The sequence below is a fragment of the Schistocerca cancellata genome, chromosome 3 (assembly GCF_023864275.1).
Source record: "Schistocerca cancellata isolate TAMUIC-IGC-003103 chromosome 3, iqSchCanc2.1, whole genome shotgun sequence".
Lineage (NCBI taxonomy): Eukaryota > Metazoa > Arthropoda > Insecta > Orthoptera > Acrididae > Schistocerca > Schistocerca cancellata.
This window is the reverse complement of record NC_064628.1, coordinates 327,904,342-327,927,952: the sequence shown is the minus strand read 5'-3', so window position 1 is coordinate 327,927,952 and position 23,611 is coordinate 327,904,342. Positions and strand designations below refer to the sequence as shown.

Below are 23,611 nucleotides of genomic sequence, written 5' to 3'. Positions count from 1 at the left end.
CTATAAGGCTCACATACTTAGAACATATACTGCCAATGAGATTTTAATGCAACATTTTGGTTTACTTGAAAATACATTCTGGATTTAAAGTACTTTCTGTGAGATACCAGATGACACAGTGGTTGGTTTGTGTGACAGCTACACGATTTTATCACGGCACTACTAATGAGTGATAATTTACAATGTTGCTTTTGTGGTGTTTCTGTTTTATATCTGCACAGTTTTTCAGAATTCTTCTGTAAAGTAAAACATGTTTAATAGTAACTTTTGTGGAATAGCTACAATGAGACAGCCTTTTCCGTAGGACAACAATACGTTACAGCACAGTAATTTCTTCATCACAACAATAAGCGTAATAACTAAGAAATCTATACGCAATGCATTTCACTCTTGTTTATCATGAGGTAAGTACATTGACTTCTGCAGAACTTAGCTTTCGGAGGACGATAACTATGACACTTCCACAGAGATTATCTTACAACAAGATGCACATTTAGCGCTACAGGACACGCATTTCAGTGATTAATTTTGTACTTAAAACATTTATTTTTAAAGATATTTGAAGAACAATGATACAAAGAAAGTTTTCCGTGATACATTTCATTCCATTGCTGTAATCTGTAACACCTGAGGGTATAATTACATTAATCCTCAGGGGGGTGCACGCTTACTCTGTGTACCATGTGTGTGGCAAGCGCAAGGAGCCCTAGCTAATATGGTATTTGCTTATACAACTTTACACATCGGTACCATATTCCTCTAACACATAAATGACACAGCTATCTGATCATTTAATTGAGAGGTAAACTTTTTTTTACATCAGTGACACATGTTTACGCAATTACACCGTTGGATAACTTCACACTTACGAAATTGTATTTTGTCTGTACTTTGTGAACTGTTCATATTTTTTCGGAACCATTGTGATACTATGAGAGCTTTGAATGATGTATTTGGTATGAGATCATGATTTTTAAAGTATGTTGGAGGTAGATGACACTGTTGAAATGAGCAGAGGTTTTTATTTAGGTTTTGACATTATTGCAGAAAGCTACGACGTTTTTGAGATTTGAGTGAGGTGTTACGATGTTATTATTATGACGACAATGTGTATTATGCTGTTGAGGTATGTTTATGATCAATAAGCCGATGTTATATGAGGAATTTGATTATGCTACATATTTATTAAGATGAAATATTGAAGAAGTGTCGACGAATATGTATATGTGTAATAAGGTAAGGAATAAGGAGTAGTGTTTAGGGACTCTGGTTTGTGAATAAGGTTGTTGGAAACCAAGGATCGTACTTTAAGAGTTATGAAATGTATGTAAATGCGTGAATGTATCACAATGCCGACGAAAATTTTTTGGGCACTGTTATATCAATAGGATTTTGTTTCTACAGAATTGTAACGCAAATTCTTGACCTGTGAAATATTTTTATATGAGACTGTCACTGTAGCGGAAACTGCTGTCGTAAATATTTCAGTAAGAAAGTTAAGTGACCACCAGCACGTAATGCGTCGTGGGCACCCAACTGTGTCAGACGCCGGGAGAACAAGTCATTAGTGAGTGTCCTTTTCAGAGGCACAGGTAGAAAAGAAAAAAAAGGGAGGCCATTATCCTCGCTTTTGACATAGCTTTGTAGAAAGCACCGCAAATACGACACGCTTACATCTGCACACCTGATTATGACAAGCGTCTTTCTCTAGAATTGAGGGAATTTTTACTGCGTTATGAAATGCCATATGGCTAATGAATGATGTTTCATGCCGTCCTTTGTACATATTTGCTCATTTTCTTTAATATCCAGTTTCTAGCTGCACTGCAGCATTAGTTAAAATAAAATTTAATATATGTACTAATATAGTTATTTTATGCCTACAGATCCAGTCAATAAGAAATTTATGATCTACTTCCAAGAAAACGAGGGCACATAAATAGACATTTCCCTTCACAGGAATTGCATAAATAATTTTTTTACGATTTGGTAACTTATCTGCTAGTGTAAGTTCTCGTGATGCATCACTCTAGTGTTAAGATGTGACATAGTTATTAAACATGGCCATTTTTACTGTAATATTTTTTCTGCTTGAGCTATGTCATGTTTAGGTATAAGTTACTGCTGTTTGCCAGACATAGTGTTACTGAATTTGACTTTGTGTTACTCTTCTAAGCTAGTTTTACTACTGATTTATTTTTCTTGTTTGCTGCACAGTGCCTTATATTAGTTGTAGTACTGCAATTGCTTTGCCTATTTAAAATTTTTGTCCTTGATGTTTGTGTTAATTGTTTTATGCTGCTGCATTGCCTCGTCCCTTAGTTTAGCATCTGAGCTCAGTAGTTTTAAGTTAGCTTAAGAGGGGGTAGACTATATAAGAAACTAACTATGATGAATTTATAAGAAATGCATTGAGAAGCTATCAGAAAATGGTTTGGCAAAAAAAAAAAAAAATGGATACTGTACAGTGGAGAAAAACTATTTTTGACAGAGGATGTGAACAGAATACAGAAAGCAGGCTTAGATAGGACTTTTGGGAATAATGATGAACGAAGGGAGATCTCCATGCAAAATACTGCAGTAAAACAAACCCTGTCCTTTCCTTTTGTGTTATCCCACTATGTGTTTGTGTACCCTTGTGTATTTGTTTTCTTCCTGTCTCTGTGTAGTGTCATAGAATTTTTTCTTCTTCTAATACTAAGCTACATTCACTATGATGAGGAATACTGTTATCCTCGAATATAGTTAGCATTAATAATATGTTATTTACCTTGTAAATATGCTTAGACATTATTTATTCTGTTTTGTTTTAATGCTCATGTGTAAAGTTGATGTTTCAAAAGTCATTCTGATCTTTTATGCATTTACTTATGTCATAATTCCTCTAACACTGATGTATATGGTACTTCGATTCTTTTGTAAACCTTGTACTACGAATGTTATCTGTATTATGTTCTTTAATGATGTATTTTGTACCTTTGTAATTGTATTCTCATGTTATAAAATTGTAATTGACACCAGTTCATCAAATTAAGTAACTTGTAAGTTACATTTCACTGCACACGTTTCTGTTGGTCATAGTACATGGACAATATGTGAGAAGTAGTGACTGTTAGTGTTTGCACGTGTGTTAATAATTCAGCAAGGGACTGGATAACAGCATTGCTGGTTCTAAGGACAATTCCAAAAATTTCTTGAGTGGACAAGTGGTGGTTTATGGACTTGCTATATTGTCTGCAAGACTTCTAAGGACAATTCCAAAAACTTTGTGAGTGCACAAGTGGTGGTTATGCACTTGCTATCTTCTCTGCAAGACTCTTCGATGGTGATTGTGCACCTACACAGTCGCAGCAGATGGCTGCTGGCCATCTCTACAAGGAGTACAGTGGGTCTACACCTTTGCTGACTCACCAGTACCATTATTTCTACAAGGACTGCAGTGGGTCTGCACCTCTGGTGGCCCACCAATACCGTAATCTCTACCAGGACTACAGTGGGTCTGCTCTGTGATGACCTACCTACCAATATCCTTCAAAATGTCGAATGACTCTGCTGTGGGTTTGCTCTGTTGTGGCCCATTACCTGTCCGCATGTCAAGAGTCAGCACTGTCTTTCCGTTGGAAGGACAACACTACTTCTTCAAGACTGCATGGAAATCCACTACTTCTGTGTGCAATTTCTTTTACTAATGAGACTTTGTGAAAAAAAACTGTAATTACTATTATGATGAATGATCAGGACTATCTTTATGGACTGTGAGAAAATTTTAGCTTTTGACCAACATTGTATCAATAAGTGTGTGCATTTGATTTCTTTGTTATTGTAATTATGAAAAATTTTATCAAATCATTATTGGCCACTGCCCAAAACAATATGTAAAATTTTTTGTGGAGAGCATGGGGGCTATGTAAGTAGGCTGTTTATGTTTTCTTATTGGCAATGTTACGTAGCGCTCTATATGAAAATCACTGGCTGTGCGGTGTGCAGTCTGTGGCTAGTTTGCATTGTTGTCTGCCATTCTAGGGCAGCGGCAGCTGGATGTGAACAGCGAGTAGCGTTACGCAGTTGGATGTGGGGAGAGAGATGGCGGAGTTTTGAAATTTGTTATACTGGATATTATGAACTGCTATATATATTATGACTATTAAGGTAAATACATTGTTTGTTCTCTATTAAAATCTTTCAATTGCTAACTATCCCTATCAGTAGTTAGTGCCTTCAGTAGTTTGAATCTTTTATTTAGCTGGCAGTAGTGGCGCTCGCTGTATTGCAGTAGTTCGAGTAACGAAGAATTTTGTGAGGTAAGTGATTTGTGAAAGGTATAGTTTAATGTTTGTCTGGGCCATTCTTTTGTAGGGATTCTTGATAGTCAGATTGCGTTGCGCTAAAATTATTGTGTGTCAGTTTAAGCACAGTCTTGTATAATTTGTTCAAAGGGGACGTTTCACCATAATAGAATCAAATGGATCTAGGAAGTCAATTTGAGTTCACCAACGGAAAAATCTTGAACATGAGTTCGAAACGCTGCATTCCAAATTGCTACATACTTCCTGGAAAAATAGTTAAGCATATTTTAATTGTCGAAAAACACAGATCATGTTGAATGAAGTTGAGTATCTTGCAGTGTCCACGTATTAAAGTTTCAAAAGACCTTACACATACACAATTTATATTTATTATACTAATATTTAGTAATATTCAGTGATAACGTTAACTTGATGCAAGCAGCTGAGAATTTACATTTAAATTACCGAAGACGACATTAAGAGTTTTCTCGACAAAACTTGAAATTAACAGCGACTTCTTACAGGTGGGTATTTTCTCGTAATATACCCTCGGTGCTGTCTACACCTCTGGGAATATACGTGGAGAACCACAACATATTTATAACAGTTGGTATTGAACAGGTATAAAATTGTGAGTGTGTCCAATATGGTGGTTGAATAATAACACACAAGAAATGCTGTATTTGTCTTTCAGTCTCTGTGTCTTTCAGTAACTACATTCAGCAAAATTAGTTCATTAGTGGCTGTGCTTCTGGCTTAGAAGTACAGCACTCAAAGTCCAATATTTTCTCAGTCTAGTAGTAACATAGAGCAACAGAAGTTTCTGTCCTATTTGCTCAGATACCAACTCTAAAAGAAGGACCAGGAGACAATGAAAACTCTACATCAGATAAAATAAGTGAAGAACGAAATTATTTCAGTGCCTACTTAGAAATGGGACAAATGTCTGTTATATCTGAAAGTAAGTCTCTGGGCACAGAAGGAAATTTAATTACTTTTATGGGTCTGACGTTACAGTGCCCCTAAGTTCTATAGGAATCATATGTGTAATGCACATCGAACTTCAACCTAAAGTCAGCACAGGAAGTTCAATGGGTAACGTTAATATCTTCTGATTAGTAAATAACAATGGTACAAGACTAATCACATTCGTATGCATTCGTTTATCCTGCAGGCAAATCGAAGCCATTACACATCATAGTCATCAATGTAGTGAGTGGTCTGTTCTGTAGTGTATCTGTCTGAGCACGTCGATAATTATACATGTTCAATACTATTTGCATACCGAAAACATTTACATTTGTACAATATAGAAACAGCTTAAATAGTAAGCAATAATATTTGTGCTATGCAGACAGCATATCGTGGCAGTAGGCCGTGGCCGTAAACAAACGAGAACTTGGACCGTCCGAGGGAAGAGGAGCGGTGCACAGGAATATGCCCCGCCTTCCTCTCGAAGGACTGCCATTATACGCACGCGTTCTGTGCTTCCACGAAAACAGAAGTGACAAAACGATCATAGGAATCGCTGATTCCTTTTCTTACGATAGTCTCATTTGAATCCCTTTATCACCAGGATTAGTTTCTCCACTCATTTTAAAATAAGAAAACAACCAATCCACAACACAAAGTAAATTGCAGTACACAAAGCATTATGCAGTGGCTACAGCACAGTTGTTTGCTGCGGTTGGCAGTGGTAGTTCAGGCTTGACATCCCAGACGTGTTCCCTTGGGTGAGTTTGGGAGGGGGCAGGAGTGGTATCAAATCAATTGGAACTCACCAATGTGTTCCTCAAACCGCTCCATCACACTTGTGGCCTTGTGAAATGGCGCATTATCTTCTTGAAAAATGCCACTGCCTTTGGGAAACGTCATGAAGGAGTGTACATGGTCTGCAATCCGTGTACGATGACAGTCTTTGGCCATCACGGTGACTGGCACGAGCCCCATTGGACCCATGGATGCCCTTGTGAATGTTCCCAGGGTATAATGGAGCCACCGCAACCTTATCCTCATCCAGCAGTAATGGTGTCAAGAAGCTGTTCCCTGGAAGACGACGGATTTGCGCCTTCCCATCGGCATGATGAAGAAGGTATCAGGATTCATCACACAATGCAACGCTCTGCCACTGCGCCAACACCCAGTGCCAATGGTCACACACTCATTTCAGTCGTAGCTGCCAATGTCATACTTGTGTCGTCGGCTGTGGAAGCCCATCGTTAGGAGTGCTTGGTGTAGTGTGTTCACACACACTTGTACTCTGTCCAGCATTAAAGTCTGATGTTAGTTCCGCCACAGTTCGCTGCCTGTCCTGTTTTACCACTCTGTCCAGTCTTCGAAGTCCGACATCTGTAATGATAACTGGCCATCCAAATCCACGACACCTTGGGCCCTATTCTGTAATTTTTTCGCCATTTTGCCTATCGGTTCGGTACGCGAGCGCACCGAACGGTCTTGTTTTCGAAACAGAGCCTCAACATTATTCAGTAAGCATTTCGAAAGCGATGCCGAAAGGTCCTAGCGAACCGATACGCTATTGTCTGTTCTCGTCGAGCCAACCAATGAAAAGCAATCTGCCTCAGATCCGCGCATAAGCACTGCAGCGCCACAGTGGCAAGAAGTCGAAGCGGCTCGCAGGCGGCACAGGCATGCCATTCTTCACAGTACCGAAAAGTGTGGTTAGAATATATAATACTGTTCAAATTCCATTGACCATGGGGTTCCATGAATGCATGCTGACGATAGAGTATCGACTGTGTTCTGGAAACTGTCGTAAATGTCACATTATGTCATTTTATTCTGATTCTCATCGACGCCTTGTTTTGAATTTTACGTTTCGGAATATGGGTTAGGAATGGAGTTTAGCACCACATTGTACAAATACATGTATAGAAACACCCGAAAAATTCGTCATTTTTTCTGTTTTCTGTTATTCTTTAGTTACTTCAAAATTCATGGAGGTTCGTTCCGTCCATGCAAATAATTGAAGGCATTTTGTTTCTTGCCATAGGCGTTTCGCTTCCTTTATTCGTGATGATGCTTCACAAATAAAATAAGCGAAACAAGTATAGGAATATTTCAGAAAAATGCTTAACTTAGACGATTAACGAATTCTGAGAATGTGATGCAAACACGAAGAGGAAAAAAGTATTTTCGTAATAAGGGATCTACGAACCTACGCCCTTGCCATAGCAGTTGGACGCCTTACCAACTACCCTATTACAATTCGCGTGCTGAGGTCACTTTATATTATTAATTCCATACGAGAGAGAGACGCAGCCTGACCTCGTTGCCGAATGATGCAAGCATAAGCCGTAACTGCGTGATACTTTGGAAGGTTTCCTCTACCAGACTTCACAAAATTCCTTTGCATTGTTACTTAAAAGTTTTAAACGCGGTTCGATAATTAATAAGTGCGGAAAAGAGTACGCGAAGTCACTAGTAATTTCAGCTAACACTCATGTAATACACGTAAATAGAGCTGATGTCTTCATATTTAATCATCTTTAAACTCTTAATTGCATAAAATAACAGGCATTTTGAGAGAATATTGACGGAAAACGTTTTTTTTTCGATGTTACAATCATTCACAGTAAGAACCTAACCGAACCATATTTCTAACAAAGGAAAACAATCTATTATGAAGTCACTTTCCAACCGGACGCGTCCTGTGGTGATTCTTTAGTAGCACAATTAGTAAATCCAAAGCTAAAACCGCTCAGTATGTTTAAAATAACAAATTATAGGTGCAAATAAACCACAGCTAACCAAACGACAGAGCCATACCGAAATCCAAAACCTCTCGGTACAGTTGTCGAAAAATCGGTGGGAGGACCGTTCAGTAACAGATCTCAGAAGCTTACTGAATAGGAAATTCAGATAAAGAACCGAAAATAACGCCATTACATAGACTAACCTACGATATAGAATAGGGCCCCTTGACGTGGATTCACCTCGATTTCGCCATGGGTTGAAGACACTACAGCACCCAAGGGCGTACCTAGGATCTGAACTAGGATTTGCCGACAGTAACGTGCCGAAGACGAAAAAATTACTCCCGGATCTGCGCGAACGAGTTCAAATATCTTCTAGTGGGGGAGGGGGCAGCTGCCCCCCCCCCCTCCCTGCCTCTCGCCGAGTACGCCCATGACGGCACCCCTCGAGCATCCGAAAAGTCGTACACTTATAGAAAAGCTCGTTCCGAGCCTCGGGACCATCACAATTTGCTCTCAGTCAGATACATGACGCGCCTTCTCCGTTCTACACACAGACAGCACTCTCACTGATACCACAGGCACCGTGCGTGTGTATGACTGGCAGGCATTCGTCGCCAGGTGACGCTGCTATCGCCTGGACGGGTTTATACCGATAGGAGGTCGGTGGTCATAATGTTCTGCCCGATCTGTTTACGCAGACTGTGGATGCCTTCTACAAAGTCCTCCGCATACCTTTGTAGTTGTTTTAATAAATTCATCTGTATATGCAGGAAATTTTGTGTCTTATTGTAGCAGGAAAAAGGATGTACAGTGTAAACGATTACATCAACAGAGACTCGTAAATTCAATGAGAAAGGGGGGAGGGGGTTGGGTGAAGAGGCCCACAGCACTGCTTTCGCGTACGTGCTGCGTCACCCAGTGCTGCACTTTTCTCACTGTATGTGCTGCATTATCCAGTCAACATAGGAGGCGACACGCGTGAAGACGGCGGGGAAGTTGCGCCGGGCGCAGCCGTACGAGAACGACGTCAGCCCCACCAGCACGCCGTCGACGAACAGCGGGCCGCCCGAGTCGCCCTGTAAACCGAACAGTCTTATCTAGAGCCTGCAAACAAGTGGCGAGACACATAACTCGTTGTGGGGAAAATCAGTGAGCGTCTATACTTCGGAATGCCAAATGCGTTACTTCTCTTCTTTGCCTGTCGGTTCAGCTACTACCGAGCCAGAGTGCAGCACATTACTTAACAGCATATAGTCCATATCAAGTGTATCTGTATAGATTAAACAGTTAACACAACGATATCTGTTCGTGGAGTCATGGGAATAGCTGATCTCATCATTATAAACTGTAATACCTATCTAAACGAATCAACCCCCATAAAAATTTTAAGATATCACTGGCGGTGGACGACAATAGACAATGTCGCTGAGGTTTTTTCCCCGACATATGAAGTACTAATACGCCCCCCTCCTCTGCCCTCACTCATCAGTTCTTACACACTATATTGTAAGTAGCATTAATGTGTGTGTTCGGTCATGTTGAACTATATTGTTAAAAGACCTGTTGCTTCAAACTGTTAGCCTGGGGAACGCTGGCGGCATCCCAGCGAACAGGTAGCAATGAGTCGGATGGAGCTTTCGCGGTGGTGTGTGCGGTGGGCCATCGACACTCTGTTGCCTTTCAGAACTTCTGTCAGTGGTTATACTTTCTTTTGTTTTTGGTTGACGTCCTTTGAAGAACTGTGTAGTTAGGGATCGTTGACTACCTTCATTAGTTTCCGGCTGTTGGTGTTTTCAAGGTCAATGATATTGTGTTCTTCTGCTGGTGTTAGCTATTGTTATTGGACTATGGCCAGGGACGAAGGATTTATCACTCTCAGTGATATGTTGGTGTGTCTATGTATTTTTCCTTGAGAGGAATTCGTTTGGCATTTGTTAAGCTGTGGTTAGCGTTGCTTTGGTTTTTAGCTATTCATGTGGTTTAACTTCGGTGTCAATTATGCTGGGACCTATTAAGTCTGGAGTGCTGATGATACGTTGTTGTCATTCCACTGAGTACGTCTGCCGGTGTTAGTAATATTCACGAGGACCAGATTACGTCCCTGTATAAACATATCTGTCGAAGGGGTTTGCTTTTTGCTGCATCTCCTTAAACTGCGCGTTAATAAATAGAAATAGCGAGACATTGCTTGTGATTGGATTTCAGTGCATTCAGAATTGAGAGGGCTTAGTTCACCATTTTTTCTAATAGACCGATAGCTGTTGGTGCTCATATTTACCGTTTTATCACTACGTTTGAGCGACTTTTTGGCTTCAGTAGGTTCTCCAGATTAGGTTTAACAGGGGTCATTGGTTTTTTTAAGTTTTTAAGTAGGGGAATCACTGAGGTATCCAGCTGAAGATGAATTCTGTTGCAATCTTAGTGTCGTTGTGATAGTTTTTTCTCTTTTTAATGTGTCAATGGTTGTTATTTGTAGTTCATGTTTACTGTCCTTAAGAGAATTCTGAATTGTAGTGAGCATTAGTCCAAAATATATTACGGTGGTTGAAGTGGCTCAGTTACTGTATTTTGTTGTTGGTCTCCATATGAGTTTATACTTCATTGTATAAGAAGATGACCAGAGTCCGCATTTCTAAGTATGAGAGTGGTAATTGGTCTATGCCTTAATTTCTCTAGTAGGTTACTGGTTCTAGTTCCTGACTCAGATGTTGTAAACGTAGGTCGTTTAAGTATCACAGAAGGTTCCTGTGACTCAGGCGTTGTAACCATAGGTCGTTTAAGTATCACGGAAGGGATGCCCCACAGCCTTCCACTACAGTACTTATCATGGGACCTAGCAGAGTGTCAGGTGCTACGCCGTAGAGTGTGGTTACTGGATTATGCCTTGATGCTACAACAGAAATGGGCAGTTATTGGTGCAGCCGATTTTTATTGTGTAGTTCGTCGAATTAGTCAAATTCAGAAGACTGAACCAAGGTTGATTCGTGACCCTAAATATGTCCGCAAGATGGAGTCGATGTGTGATGTTACAACTAGAGTGGCTACATCTTTGGGAAATGTCTTGGAGTAGCAGCTGAAGGAAGTTGGATTGAATCCGCTGGTAACGTTGTTCAAGGAGGAATAAGAGATAGACTCTGCACTTCCAATCATACATAAGGCATTGGAAGAGATTGATATTTGCTGGGATGTTTTGGCTAATAGTGTTCATCTGCAAGTCAATTTCGGAAGCTTGTGTCAAGTTGGAACTTTACAGAAATCGAATTAAGGAGTTGATGTTTGTGACCACCACTACATCTAAGAGATCAGAGTTGGTGGAATTGCAAGAGAGGTGCTTTATGTTGGCATTGGGTTGACTAGTTTTAAATCGGGCCCAAGAGAAAAGGAAGTTTTGGTAGATAAAATAGTAGGGAGTACTGGGATTGATTACTTTAGTACAGTCTGGAACCGAGCGACCGCTACGGTCGCAGGTTCGAATCCTGCCTCGGGCATGGATGTGTGTGCTGTACTTAGGTTTAATTAGTTCTAAGTTCTAGGCGACTGATAACCTCAGAAGTTAAGTCGCATAGTGCTCAGAGCCATTTGAACCATTTTTGATTACTTTAGTAAGTTGTCGAATCCACTTCAAGATTTTGTTTTTTACAGGAAATAAGTGGGTTTCCACTAAGTTCTGTTCCACAAACAGTTAAGTTTCAATATTTTTTTGAGTGAGTTGGAAGAGAAGAATTGTTTCAAGTAGTAGCCGCGAAGGTTAATGGCGGCTTCTTGGGGAGGGTGTAAGATGCCACTAGCCAGGGAGGAAACTTGCACGAATTTCATTAGAGGATATGCAAGGAACCGATACTACACAGGGCCATGCAGGATCTCATTGATTTTCATTGCGGTGCACGAGTTGGGTCTTCAAGAGCAGGTTGCCTGCTATTTGGATAGAGTTCAATGGTGTGCGAGGTTGTAGCTAGAATTTAATTAGTTGGAGGATACACGACATATCCCGGGCGTTATGCGGCTATGCATGGGGTTGCTTCTATTAATTGGCGGAGGAGGGAGGGGCGTACAGGGAAAATTAAATCCTCATAAAAGTAGCATCAAAGCAGGGCAGGGTGGCTTGTGTTAGCAACCTAGATTGGAGATGTTCTACCGTACCTAGTAGGTTTTTTTTTTTTTTTTTTTTTAAATGGACTTGTAGTCCGAGGTGATAGGTTACAATACAGCATCACCGGTCTGTTGCGGTCTAACTGTGTTGGTGGGCCAGTAAATTTCCACTGTGCAGTGACTTTGTCACTGCAATTCACTTTGGAGGTGTGGCGGTGGGACTTGTAGTCCCATACCACCCTCTTACGGTGATAATACTACATGAGTCAGGCAGAATTTATTGCCTAACATGGGCAGGTGCAGGTGTGGCGGTGGGACTTGTAGTCCCGTACCGTGTTAATAAATGGACTTGTAGTCCGGGGTGATAGGTTACAATACAGCATCACCGGTCTATTGCGGTCTAACTGTGTTGGTGAGCCAGTAAATTTCCACTGTGCAGTAACTGCGTCACTGCAATTCACTTTGGAGGTGTGGCGGTGGGACTTGTAGTCCCGTACCACCCTCTGACGGTGATAGTACTACATGAGTCAGGCAGAATTTTGCCTAACATGGGCAGGTGCAAGTCCGAGGTGATAGGTTACAATACAGCATCACCGGTCTGTTGCGGTCTAACTGTGTTGGTGGGCCAGTAAATTTCCACTGTGCAGTGACTTTGTCACTGCAATTCACTTTGGAGGTGTGGCGGTGGGACTTGTAGTCCCGTACCACCCTCTTACGGTGATAGTACTACATGAGTCAGGCAGAATTTATTGCCTAACATGGGCAGGTGCAGGTGTGGCGGTGGGACTTGTAGTCCCGTACCGTGTGGGGCCCCCGTACCGTGGGTTTTGGAACAATATTTGAAAGACTCATCCCATGTCGTGGCTGCGGGAGAAGTGCAATTGGGTCAATTTCAAGCATTAAGCGGAGGCAGCTTCCATATATGAATGCTGTTACTGTTGCTACAACAAGTATTTTAAGGTATTCAACATAGCGACTTCAGCTCAGCGTCAGTTACAGTTTGTCACAATTGTATACAGATACTGCAAAATACTACAGTTTTGTATATAACACTAACAAATTGCGCAAGAGTCTCTTACTCCCTAACATCCTCCTCAGATTGATCTATCTCGAGCGGGAAGACAAGCTGTACTGGTCAACAGATCTTCATGCCGTCTGGCTGCTAGGGAATAATGCATCTTATTTTATCGTGTCAGTCGTACCGTATCTTTTCCACCACTGTTTTCTCCCACAAGAGCCATGGTTTGGTATCCTCCCTGAAGTAGAACGATTTCTCCCTCTGTTGGTTTTCTTCTTGAGTGATATCCCTTCACGCTCTTAGCAACAGGAGGTATTAATTTTCCCACTTACGCCAAATGTCCTCGTTGACCTTTTGTGTTATTCGAAAATCCTTGGCAGGATCCCAACTGTTTGTTGGTTCTGGTATACATCGAATGATTACTACACTCCTGGAAATTGAAATAAGAACACCGTGAATTCATTGTCCCAGGAAGGGGAAACTTTATTGACACATTCCTGGGGTCAGATACATCACTTGATCACACTGCCAGAACCACAGGCACATAGACACAGGCAACAGAGCATGCACAATGTCGGCACTAGTACAGTGTATATCCACCTTTCGCAGCAATGCAGGCTGCTATTCTCCCATGGAGACGATCGTAGAGATGCTGGATGTAGTCCTGTGGAACGGCTTGCCATGCCATTTCCACCTGGCGCCTCAGTTGGACCAGCGTTCGTGCTGGACGTGCAGACCGCGTGAGACGACGCTTCATCCAGTCCCAAACATGCTCAATGGGGGACAGATCCGGAGATCTTGCTGGCCAGGGTAGTTGACTTACACCTTCTACAGCACGTTGGGTGGCACGGGATACATGCGGACGTGCATTGTCCTGTTGGAACAGCAAGTTCCCTTGCCGGTCTAGGAATGGTGGAACGATGGGTTCGATGACGGTTTGGATGTACCGTGCACTATTCAGTGTCCCCTCAACGATCACCAGTGGTGTACGGCCAGTGTAGGAGATCGCTCCCCACACCATGATGCCGGGTGTTGGCCCTGTGTGCCTCGGTCGTATGCAGTCCTGATTGTGGCGCTCACCTGCACGGCGCCAAAAATGCATACGACCATCATTGGCACCAAGGCAGAAGCGACTCTCATCGCTGAAGACGACACGTCTCCATTCGTCCCTCCATTCACACCTGTCGCGACACCACTGGAGGCGGGCTGCACGATGTTGGGGCGTGAGCGGAAGACGGCCTAACGGTGTGCGGGACCGTAGTCCAGCTTCATGGAGACGGTTGCGAATGGTCCTCGCCGATACCCCAGGAGCAACAGTGTCCCTAATTTGCTGGGAAGTGGCGGTGCGGTCCCCTACGGCACTGCGTAGGATCCTACGGTCTTGGCGTGCATCCGTGCGTCGCTGCGGTCCAGTCCCAGGTCGACGGGCACGTGCACCTTCCGCCGACCACTGGCGACAACATCGATGTACTGTGGAGACCTCACGCCCCACGTGTTGAGCAATTCGGCGGTACGTCCACCCGGCCTCCCGCATGCCCACTATACGCCCTCGCTCAAAGTCCGTCAACTGCACATACGGTTCACGTCCACGCTGTCGCGGCATGCTACCAGTGTTAAAGACTGCGATGGAGCTCCGTACGCCACGGCAAACTGGCTGACACTGACGGCGGCGGTGCACAAATGCTGCGCAGCTAGCGTCATTCGACGGCCAACACCGCGGTTCCTGGTGTGTCCGCTGTGCCGTGCGTGTGATCATTGCTTGTACAGCCCTCTCGCAGTGTCCGGAGCAAGTATGGTGGGTCTGACACACCGGTGTCAATGTGTTCTTTTTTCCATTTCCAGGAGTGTAGTTTGTCACCCTTTAGGAAGTGAGCTGGCACCAATGCTGTATCACTCTCTCCTTGAGTGAGGGGTCACGAGTTTATTGTGGCTTCTGTTTCCATAAAAGTGGTGTTTAGAAGCTCTTCATCCAGCTGAGAGCGACCAAGTACCTTTCTCATGCAACGCTCACATAGCCTATCATGCGTACCCACCAGCCTCCCAACCAAGCCGCCTGCAGTAGTGTGTAATACCAGGTGATTCCATGGTAGATACAGTAGTAATATACGAATGTCCACATGGTGGACAGTTTTGAAGAGCTCAAGCAGCCTTGTGTTTGCTGCATGGAATATTGTCTGAGTAAACAGTGAGTGGTAGGCTTCTGCGTCCTTTAAAGTGTTGCATGGCCATCATAAGATCAAAAGATGGCTCTAAGCACTATGGGACTTAACATCAGTCCCCTAGACTTAGAACTACTTAAAACTGACTAACCTAAGGACATCACACACATCCATGCCCGAGGCAGGATTCTAACCTGCAACCGTAGCAGCCGCGTGGTTCCGGACTGAAGTGCCTAGAACCGCTCGGCCACAGATGATGCCCATCATATGTCTGTCGGTGGAAACATCGGTGATAAGTTCAACGTGAATTGCACATGTTACACCGCGTTTGGGACCATGTACGACTTCTTAATTTGGTGGCCAATTTTGTTCTACAATGGTCCAACAAAATCAATTTCTGTTGCTGCAAACGGTCTTATGTTTGAACTCCGTCTCGCATTAGTGGAACCTCCATTTCTCCATATTGACGACTGTGTATTATCTTGCAGGGCAGGCAAGAGTGAAGAACAGCTTGTCCTCAGGAAATCCATACAAAGGCAGTTACGAGAAGTATTCGTAAGCAGGAACTAAAGTTTGCAATGTTGAGTAGGGTTTCGGTGACGGTGAGAAGAGTGATATTTTGGCTCCTGGCATTAATGTAAGTGGATCTGGGATGTCCAGTGGCCGTAGCTGCCTGTCTTGTGGAAGCCATGGACCACACCACCAGATGCCAAGTGTTACTAGCAGGCTTGGCTCCAATCCCCATTTGAGATGATCTGCAGAATTTTGAGTTCCAAGACAGTGCCTCGACTGATTGGGAGTAGTTTACATCAGTATGTCTGTCAGTCAACTGCAAACGAAGATTTTCCATTTGTTTGTATCATTTCGTATCCATTTCAAGGTGACTGTTGACTCCACAAAGTAGCCTTGTTGCCGTCAGACCCTTTTCCTGGCAAAAGCAACGAAGGAGTCGTGAGCCAAGCAATGCCGAAAGCAATTCCAACGAAGGTAATCTCACTTTCAGATTGGTGCCAAACTGTTATTGATGCTATGTATCCGAATTCAACAGTTGTCTGTAATATAGAACAGCACCATAGGCTCTTCCAGATGCATCGCAGAACACATGCACCTCTGCAGAGTCACTTGTGTCTGTCATACCTTCCCATCTGGAAATGTGTAGCGATGAAAAGCCATGAAGCTTTGAGACCCAAGAATGCCAACAATGTACAAGATCTGTGGACAAAACTTCCTCTGTGAATATAGAATTGTCAGTGAGTGCTGACACCAGTAGGTGTTTGTTGCTATTTAGTACTGCTAACTCCCTTATAGCAGCTAACAAAAGGAATAGGCTTGGTGCAAGTCCAAATGACAAAGAGAGAAGCGTTATGTTATCATGTTATCTCTAGTGGTGTAGACACCATGCTCAGTTTGTTCAAAACAATACCAAAAAAACCTATTAACATCACTCTCCGTTTAAGGTCAACCATAAGAGGGCTTAGTTTCAATTACAAACCAGCGCCATCGGTAGCCTGCGGAATCGTAACAAAGTTGCGAGAACGTCTGCCAGTAAATACGGTGTTGTTTTGAGGGCGTCGTTCAAAGACGGAGAGTCTGATTCGTGTGACGATGCATCTGTAACGTGACAAGACTGGACAGGAAACCCCAAGCTGCTGTTGAGAAATGTGTAGTTATAAGTTAAAGCTGGGGAAACCAGGTAAGGTTCCACTGCTGCTGTAATGCTCAGAAGCATTAACAATAACAGATGGTCAATAACAAGTGTTGTAGAAAGGCTGGAAGTGCAGGGGAGCATAACCATTAGTTCAAGCTGCTGAAGGACGCCAGGAATGGTTCCCCTTTGGGAAACGCTTCCAGCACGGAGTTACTACAGAAAACTGTTCGTTGTGCTGTGTGTATATGAATGGAGGCTAGGCAAACAGCAATGTGTTCTACCGAGGCAGGTATGATGAGGGCATACAGACAAAGGAGAGGTTAGCAGGAGTGAGTGAGTGTCTGGCCTTAAGTTATAGGCAGCTACAGGTAAAAGCCGAGAATGACACTAACAGTTGCAGATGGCCAAAGCTAAGTGTTGTTCGGAACTACCAAGACTCTGAAGATAACGAACACTCTAATAACTTAAAATGAGACGAGAAAGATAAGGATTATACGGGAGTCCAAGAAATGCAATCTTATGTACACAAGCACCAACTTAATGGAAAGTATGACTAGACTCTACACCATAAATGTTTACATACTATAAATATCAAACATGGATGCCTTACAAGGTAGGCATAATATCAGATAATGACACTACACAGTAGTCATTATAATGAGTAGCAATGCAGATTATATTATTATTAAATTCGCCATGGTGGTAAGTTTCTACATTATGTCATACCAGAAAGTACTCTACACTTATAAATGAAGCAGTACAGTTATTAGTATATCAAATTAATTTAACACGTTAACCTTGTCGGCGGCATCTTATTGAAAGTGCGATAAACGCACGTTCTTGTCTATGCAAATCATACCTCTACGTTTAAAAAAGAATAATAATCAGTGTCAGGAGACAAAGTATCAAATGAAGTTGCATGTAACACATATAAATTAATTGTAGATTTATTAGTGTAGACATTATTGTCCAGTTGCTATTTAATTTACGTTTCGGGTTCATTTCCATAACATTTCAATTGCACGCGATGTGCCAGAGTGTTGTAAGAAGTGCTTTATGTGTTGGAGAGCTACTTGAGATCCCATTGGCTAAAGTTTGGGACATTGTTGGAGGTGGTAGTTGAAGATGCGCTCTTGGGAGCTGGTGAAATGCAAGGGTGGAGCGTCATGAGGTGGCTATTGCAGATGGAAATGTGGTGCTTCCCATACATTACGCATAAGTTGCAGTTTCCCTTTTAAAGCTCTGATTTTTGTTGTGGTCACGTCTAAGAAATAAGAAGCAGCGGTCCATTTTCTTCAGTGTATCTACTGTATTCTAACCTTTAAACTTGCTACCTTTCTACAACATCGGCCCCAGTGCTATCTTTCTTCGCAGTATACATGGAAAGTGTCTGAATTTTGTTGTATCTTCTTCTTGCCAGCCATCGTTTTAATTTTCACATGAAAGGCAGATGTGGTGCGTACTTTATTCTCCCGTGGAGCAACATCTTCACGTATTTTGCATGTGGTGCTGGCTCCCTCTCCCTCTTCGCTGAGAAACTCCATAAGCTGTGTGAGATCCCCATCTTGGAACTTTTGTCTTCGTGTGTTGACAAGCCACTTTCTGGAAATTTCTCATAGGAATGCATGTAGCAGTTTTGGGGTAAGCACTCTCCCATAAGAAACCACATCCTCGTCCAGTGCTCTTAGCGCTTGAGTCCACGTATGACACTCGATGTAGGTGGTGTTGAGAGCCTCTGGACTGCTTGGAATAGAAGCATTAATGTTCTGCAAGAAGTAAAAGTGGCTTTGTATAATCCTTTCTTGTCGCCGTATTTAGTTTTTAAAATTTGCTTCGCTGTAATAGCAATCCCATCGACCAAACCGCCGGGTTCCCAGTCGAAAGACCCACGGAGGAATCTGTGCTTATTCACAAGCGACACCACTGGGTTTTCATTTGTGAAGTCTGTGAACTGCTCCCAGAATCGTGGCTATGCTTCTGTGTCACCTGAGGAAGGATGCTGTTTGATAGAAAGTAATTTGATATCCACGTAGGGGCGTTTGTGAGTTGTTGAGCTTGACGAATGGTTTTCAACTGTATTTTTATCCCCTGAACGTGCTCCTCCTAAAATCCCTTTCGCCTGTCGGATGGCACGTTTACATTTGACGGCCTAGTCTTCACAAGTCTCTGTGTCGCCTTATACTCGGTACTGTTGTGACCAGCTCTTATAATGGAACTTCCTGGCAGATTAAAACTGTGTGCCGGACCGAGACTCGAACTCAGCTTTAATCTGCCAGGAAGTTTCATATCAGCGCACACTCCGCTGTACAGTGAAAATTTCATTCTAGCTCTTATAATGTTACTGCAGGCGCTCCTGACAGTATCCAACGTTCTCTGAAGGCGTAGAAACATGGAATGCGTTTATCTGGCTTACCAAGCGAGTGGCGTTTAAGGATAGAGTGGTCCGCTTGCAGTTTGAGCCGAATCGTAGCTGCTGCCTCCACCATGGCAAGTTTGGTTGCCGCGAGGATGCATCTGGCCTTGTCGTCCCGTCGTCCGATGTCGTTAAAAAATAGCGCTGCTGTGCTGTATTTACCATTATCCACGCTTGGGAATGCCAGGTCTTGCTGACAGATGGCGCTGCAGTCTACTTACTTTCGCAGCCCCTTTGTATTGTTTAAATAGTACGCCAAATGCACAGCGTTGCTCTGCCACCAAGAAGCATGAATCATAAACACCATAAATAACAGGATCAATCAGTAATGTCCTTGTTAGAGTAGTGCAGCAATGCCGCGACATATCTGCGTGTGCCGAACGTAGCGTGGCGTGATCGTATTTCGAGATTTAAGTCGCTCAGAATCTTCGATGTCGACTTGAGCGTATAACAGCACTTAGTCTCTTTATATACTCCTGGGTTTCGGTACTAAAATATTGATGCTCACTAATATTTTAAGGTATTTAACGCAGCAACTTCAACTCACACATTTATTGACACTGTCCATCACATTTCGTCACAACAATACACATAAGCTGGAGAAGGCAGCATAGTCCACAGTTCTGTATGCAACACCTACAGATGGCGCAAGAGTCTCTTACTCCCCAAAATTTACGTTTATAATGAGCCAGTTTGTGAGTTAGTGGATTCTGGCAGCTTCGTAACGACGTTGATTCAGGAATTGATTATTAGAAATAGTCATTGCAAATGGATAAATAATGAACACGAATTAATTCAAAAGCAGCAGCTAACAATACCCAAATGGAGATCAGAGGACTGTTGTTTGTCTATTTGGGAATACAGCATCTTACATGGAAGGTTAAAGCTAGCGTTATCGCTAATTTGTCAGCTCCTTCTATTATTGGCTCGGACGTTATAAGGAAGATCGGGGTAGTTGTTGACTAGGCAGACAGGATTTATTATTTTAGATTTCCTCACAATCTCAGATTTTCTTGTATGAGCATGATCGTGGTGAAAACGAGTAAATACAATGACATATTCCAGAAGTGGATGGGAAGGCAACACCAGTAAGTAAGGTGTCACTGAGAAATTTGGAGCATTTGTATAATCAGAAGAGGCTGCAAGATCACAACCTTCGTGCATGCTTTAGTGACGTCTTGATCGTGAAATTGGGAATCACTTCGCTTTTGGAAAATAAAACAGAGCTCGAAGATCAAGTTCTCGTTAGGAAGACAATGTATCCATTATCACCAACACTAAAGCAGCTTAAAAGGCACATTGCCAAGATGTTTGAGAAGGGGTCATTACACTGTCAACCAATACGTCGCCGATATTTTTAGTCCTCAAGCCAGTGAGAGGCTCAAGACCTGCTGCAGATTATAGAGAATTTAATAAAAAGGTAATTTTTAGATCTATTCCCTTTCCTGGTCTCCATTCGTGTTTTTCCTGTTTCAAGGGCACAGTGGTGTTTACAATACCTGATTTGACTCAGGTTTACAGTCAGATCCCCCTACATAAGAACTCTAGGGAAGTCACTGTATTTAGTACAGAATGAAATTTATTTAAATTTTTGAGGGTGCCTTTTGGTTTAGCCAGTGGAGAGTCACAACTCATGATTCTATTTTTTTCAGATATTAAGTTTATGTTCCATTCTCTTGACATTCTGGTTGCGTATAGTGGGATTATGGATGAACATTGGGATCATTTGAAAGAAGTCTTCGACGAATAACGAGTGCTGAGTTGATGGTCAATCCAGATATGGTCAACATTACACAAAGATCGATTCTATTTTGAGGTTACATAATCGCTGCGTAGGGAGTAATCATTGATCCAGAGAGAGTGCTAGCAATTCTCAATTGTTCTAGGCCTACAGATGACAAAGCTGTTGCCAGTTTTACTGGTATGACAATTTTTTGGGGGAACGTTTTCCTCAGTTTTCCCAAAAGCCATGGCCACTGGAACACGTTAGGTGACAGGGACAGCAATTTGACTGTGGTTAATCACAAGAAGCTGCCTGTCAGGCACTGAAGGGAGCGTTGGTTTCTGCTCCAGTTTCAGCATCACCTAATTTTGATAAAAAAAATTCATTCTACATACGGATACATGCATGTTTCGCCTAGGAGCTGTATTATTGCCGGAAGGAGATCAAGATAAATCAGTGGTTGCGCAAGCATCGAGGGGATTGTCTGATGCAGAGATGAAATGTCCAGTTTATGACCTGTAGGCTTTGGTGGTTCTTTTAGCTCTAGAAAGGGATCTTTATTATATTGAACATACCACCTTTCAGCTTGAGACTGACAACCAGGCGTTTAGCTGGGTACTGGGCATGCCTCGTAAGACCAGGGGATTAGCATGATTGACTACCCAAATATTGGCATCTAGTTTTGAGGTTGTGCACATTAAGGGCATTGAAAACTGGGTTGAAAATGATCTTAATAGATTGGTTAACCAGTGAACTGCAGAACAGGATATGTTACCAAACAAACCTTCTCATCCTGAGCGAGTTAATTTAATTTTAATGGATTTTCCATCACTGTATAAACATATTAGACAGTATCAAGACAAATATGCAGTCGTTAAGGTCATCAAATATCGGCTAAATAGAGACGAGTTGGTGCCCCATATTCACTTAAGGACTGAGGGCTATGCTGTTCAGTGAAAGTTGATGGAAAACCTGAAGTGGTGGTACCAATGAAGCTGATTTCATATATATTTAAATATTTTCATGACTGCCTATGTTATCTAAAAACCCAGGGATAATAATATTTAATACACCCAGCACACGTGAATCAATGAGCAAGAGCGCAACATCTCATTACAAAATTTAGAGTTTCATAACGGGAAGTTTCATAATGATGCATTTCCGACCAACAGGGAACACATTGTCAGTTTGGCTCCTTCGACAGTAAAAGCACAACTAAAGCAAAGAGAACGTACATTTCAAAAGGTGCAAAAAATAAAATACACTCCTGGAAATGGAAAAAAGAACACATTGACACCGGTGTGTCAGACCCACCATACTTGCTCCGGACACTGCGAGAGGGCTGTACAAGCAATGATCACACGCACGGCACAGCGGACACACCAGGAACCGCGGTGTTGGCCGTCGAATGGCGCTAGCTGCGCAGCATTTGTGCACCGCCGCCGTCAGTGTCAGCCAGTTTGCCGTGGCATACGGAGCTCCATCGCAGTCTTTAACACTGGTAGCATGCCGCGACAGCGTGGACGTGAACCGTATGTGCAGTTGACGGACTTTGAGCGAGGGCGTATAGTGGGCATGCGGGAGGCCGGGTGGACGTACCGCCGAATTGCTCAACACGTGGGGCGTGAGGTCTCCACAGTACATCGATGTTGTCGCCAGTGGTCGGCGGAAGGTGCACGTGCCCGTCGACCTGGGACCGGACCGCAGCGACGCACGGATGCACGCCAAGACCGTAGGATCCTACGCAGTGACGTAGGGGACCGCACCGCCACTTCCCAGCAAATTAGGGACACTGTTGCTCCTGGGGTATCGGCGAGGACCATTCGCAACCGTCTCCATGAAGCTGGGCTACGGTCCCGCACACCGTTAGGCCGTCTTCCGCTCACGCCCCAACATCGTGCAGCCCGCCTCCAGTGGTGTCGCGACAGGCGTGAATGGAGGGACGAATGGAGACGTGTCGTCTTCAGCGATGAGAGTCGCTTCTGCCTTGGTGCCAATGATGGTCGTATGCGTGTTTGGCGCCGTGCAGGTGAGCGCCACAATCAGGACTGCATACGACCGAGGCACACAGGGCCAACACCCGGCATCATGGTGTGGGGAGCGATCTCCTACACTGGCCATACACCACTGGTGATCGTCGAGGGGACACTGAATAGTGCACGGTACATCCAAACCGTCATCGAACCCATCGTTCTACCATTCCTAGACCGGCAAGGGAACTTGCTGTTCCAACAGGACAATGCACGTCCGCATGTATCCCGTGCCACCCAACGTGCTCTAGAAGGTGTAAGTCAACTACCCTGGCCAGCAAGATCTCCGGATCTGTCCCCCATTGAGCATGTTTGGGACTGGATGAAGCGTCGTCTCACGCGGTCTGCACGTCCAGCACGAACGCTGGTCCAACTGAGGCGCCAGGTGGAAATGGCATGGCAAGCCGTTCCACAGGACTACATCCAGCATCTCTACGATCGTCTCCATGGGAGAATAGCAGCCTGCATTGCTGCGAAAGGTGGATATACACTGTACTAGTGCCGACATTGTGCATGCTCTGAGGCCTGT

General features: G+C 43.3%; 1 protein-coding gene across 1 annotated transcript in view; it reads right to left on the bottom strand.

Annotated features, from left to right (window-relative positions):
• Positions 1 to 8,934: 8,934 nt before the first annotated feature.
• Positions 8,935 to 23,611, bottom strand: part of LOC126176292 (mite allergen Eur m 3-like) — a 119,817-nt gene continuing 105,140 nt past the window's right edge. Inside the window, exon 6 of the mRNA XM_049923443.1 lies at positions 8,935 to 9,078. Within this exon, the coding sequence (XP_049779400.1) occupies positions 8,935 to 9,078 (144 nt within the window). The remainder of the gene's footprint in view (positions 9,079 to 23,611) is intronic.